Source organism: Chenopodium album, chromosome 20, assembly GCF_948465745.1.
Source record: "Chenopodium album chromosome 20, dcCheAlbu1.1, whole genome shotgun sequence".
Classification (NCBI taxonomy): Eukaryota; Viridiplantae; Streptophyta; class Magnoliopsida; order Caryophyllales; family Amaranthaceae; genus Chenopodium; species Chenopodium album.
In genome coordinates, this window is record NC_137853.1 from 21,232,030 (window position 1) to 21,235,237 (window position 3,208).

The 3,208-nt window shown below is 38.9% G+C and overlaps 1 protein-coding gene across 1 annotated transcript; it reads right to left on the minus strand.

Annotated features, from left to right (window-relative positions):
* Positions 1–1,101: 1,101 nt before the first annotated feature.
* On the minus strand, positions 1,102–2,628 carry LOC145596893 (uncharacterized). Its single transcript, XM_081653083.1, has 3 exons — positions 2,063–2,628; positions 1,788–1,949; positions 1,102–1,690 (listed from the first exon to the last, which is right to left on the minus strand). Exons 1-3 carry the CDS (start codon positions 2,626–2,628, stop codon positions 1,102–1,104), a joined length of 1,317 nt encoding a protein of 438 aa, XP_081509209.1.
* Positions 2,629–3,208: the final 580 nt, after the last annotated feature.

Below are 3,208 nucleotides of genomic sequence, written 5' to 3' on the forward strand. Positions count from 1 at the left end.
ACAGATAGCAGCTTTGTTCCATTCACTAAGAAGAGTTATATTCCAGCCACCACAAACTTTAGGAAGAGCCATATGAGCCCATGAGATAGGAGCTTTCTTTGAGTAAGTATTCTTACCTGTCCAAAGAAAGACCCTAAACTTGGATTCAATTTCTCTAAGAATCTTCTTTGGCAAAATAAAAATCTGAGCCCAATAAGCCTGAATACCAAAGAGGACACTCTTAATAAGTTGAAGTCTACCAGCATAAGAAAGGTGTCTAGCAGACCAACTTTCAATTCTAGCAGTGACCTTTTCAATTAAAGGTCTACATTGAGCAATAGTTAACTTCTTATAGGATAGAGGAACACCAAGATATTTAAAAGGAAGACTGCCTCTACTCATTCCTAGAATATCCTGAAGAGCATCTTTCTCACTTTCAGTAATTCCACCAAAGAAAACCTCACTTTTACTGAGGTTAGAAGAAAGACCAGAAGCAAGAGAGAACTTCTGAAAAGCTCCCAAAAGAAGTTGAATAGATATGGCATCAGCCCTAGCAAAGAGAAGTAAATCATCTACAAACATCATATGGGTGATACCCAACTTTTCACATCTAGGATGATAATTAAAATTAGGGTCCTGAGCCATTTCCACCAAACATCTAGAAAGGTATTCCATACACAAAGCAAAGAGAAAAGGGGACATAGGGTCACCTTGTCTTAAGCCTTTCTGAGCAGGGAAAGGCTTACAAGGGTAGCCATTCACCATAATAGAATAAGAGACAGAGGAGACACAAGTCATGATCCAGTCAACCACTTTGCTAGGGAAACCAGTTTCTTCCAAAACAGTCTTTAGAAAGGTCCATTCCACTGAGTCATAAGCCTTCCTCAAATCAATCTTGAGCATACACCTAGGAGTGATAAACTTATGAGTATATCCTTTGATAAGTTCAGTGGCCAACAAGATGTTATCACTAATGTGCTTTCCAGGGATGAAGCCAGCTTGAGCTTCATTAACAACAGAACCCACAACTTGAGCAATTCTATTAGTAAGCACTTTAGAAATTAGCTTGTAAACCATCGTGCAGCAGGTAATAGGCCTATATTCTTTGACATAGGAAGGATGTTAAACTTTGGGAACCAAAGTGATAGTGGTGCAACTCCACTGCTTTGCAATAACTCCAGAGGAAAAGAATTGAGCTACAGCAGCATAAATGTCATTTTTAATGAGGTGCCAAGCTTTTTTGAAGAAAAAAGCATTAAAACCATCAATGCCTGGAGCTTTATCATTACCAATACTAGCCAGAGCAGAGTCAATCTCAACATGAGTAACATCAGCAGCTAGAATCTCAATAGAATTCTTGTCAAGTTGCTTCCCAGATCTCATAGTATGAATGTCAACAGCAGGGAGGGAGGCAGCTCTAGTTCCCAACAAAGTTTTATAGAAAACCACAATTTCATTTTCAATTAGGACAGGATCTTTCAGAAGTTCACCAGACTCAGTAAAAATAGAATCAATTCTGTTTCTACTTTGCCTTTGTTTCATAACAGAAAAGAAATACTTGAGAGTTAGCATCCCCCAGCTTAATCCAATCAGCTCTAGATTTCTGTCTGTAAACACTCTCTTGAATATGCATCCGGTATTTGAGGTGGTCAATAGCTTCAGATTCCTGGATCTGCAGAGAAGAGTTGGAGATGTCCAAAGCATGCTGCTCCTAGATTTGAGTCAAAGTAGAATTAGCAATGTCCACCCTTTCTGCAATATTAGCAAAATGTCTGGTATTGAGGACCTTAAGACCCTGCTTAACATACTTAAGATTTTGCCACACATCAGTCATAGCAGTGGAAAAAGAAATCTGTTTCCAATTAGCTTCAACTACATGACAAAAATCTTTATGCTCACCTAAACAGTTCAAAAATCTGAAAGGTCTACCTCTACCAGGATCATGATGACAAATTTCAACCAAAATAGGACTATGATCACAGAGAAAAGGAGAGAGGTAAATAGCTTCAACAGAGCCATAAGCACTAAGCCAAGCTTGATTCACTAAGCCCCTGTCAATTCTAGTTGCAATTCTATCAGTGACATGTCCTTTATTATCCCAGGAGTAGAAGTGACCTTTACTCTAATTTCACAAAGATCAAGATTCACAACAAACTCCTTAAAATGCCTGATCTCATAATCTGTAGTAGAAGCACCATTAAGCCTATCCTCATCATTAAGGACAGAATTAAAGTCACCAATAAGAATCCAAGGATCAGAAGAAACATTAAGAGCACCAAGATCAGTCCACAAAGGTATTCTATCATGAATAGAATGCAAACCATAAACAAAAGAGCAAATGAGGTGATGCTGCAAATCTTTAGAACAAATATCCACATGAATAAACTGCTCATGAGAGGCAAGAACAGTCAAAGTAACTCTATCCTGCAGCCAGCCAAGCCAAATTCTACCCCTTGGAGAACTGGAATAGTTGTAGATCCAGGACCAAGCAGGACCAAACTTTTTCTGTAGCTTGACACTATTTCTCACCTTAACTTTAGTCTCAAAAATACCAACCACATCTACATCTTGAGCATAAAGTAACTTCTTAACAGAAGTCACCTTATTAGGGTCATTTAGACCCCTTATATTCCAAGATAAAATAATCATTCCCCTTGAGAGGGATTACCATCACCCTCGATAGGAATTATTTCAACAATTTCATCTTCCAAAAGCACAGAGTATGAGTTAGAGCTTCTAGGAATAATCAACTGTTCACCAGCCAAAAGAGGTCTTGCTCGTTTACTTACTACTCTCCAATCATCATTATAATAGACATCAAAAGAAGTATGAGCAGGAGTAATCAAAGGCTAAGAATCAACTTCAGACTATTTGCTAATATTCTGACCAGGGATAGGAGCAGGAATAGTTGTAGGAACTGGGATAGCAGCAATTGCAGCAGGAGCAGACTGCTTCTGAACCCAAACCTTCTTCTATGGAGCTGTCTCACTTTGCTTACCCTGCTGAGCCTTAGGCTTAGGGGAAACCTTTGGATTAGAAGCATTACAGCCATGTCCAACTTTGTCACATTTCTTACAAAAGGGAGGGGACCACTCAAAGATAACTTTGAGCTCAAGAGTCTCTCCCAAAGGGCTCTCAACAGTCACAAAATTTGGCAGGGGCTTAGTAATATCAACTTCAATGAGCATCCTAGCAAAAGATACTATAAGTTGTCTCGAGGTACATTCAT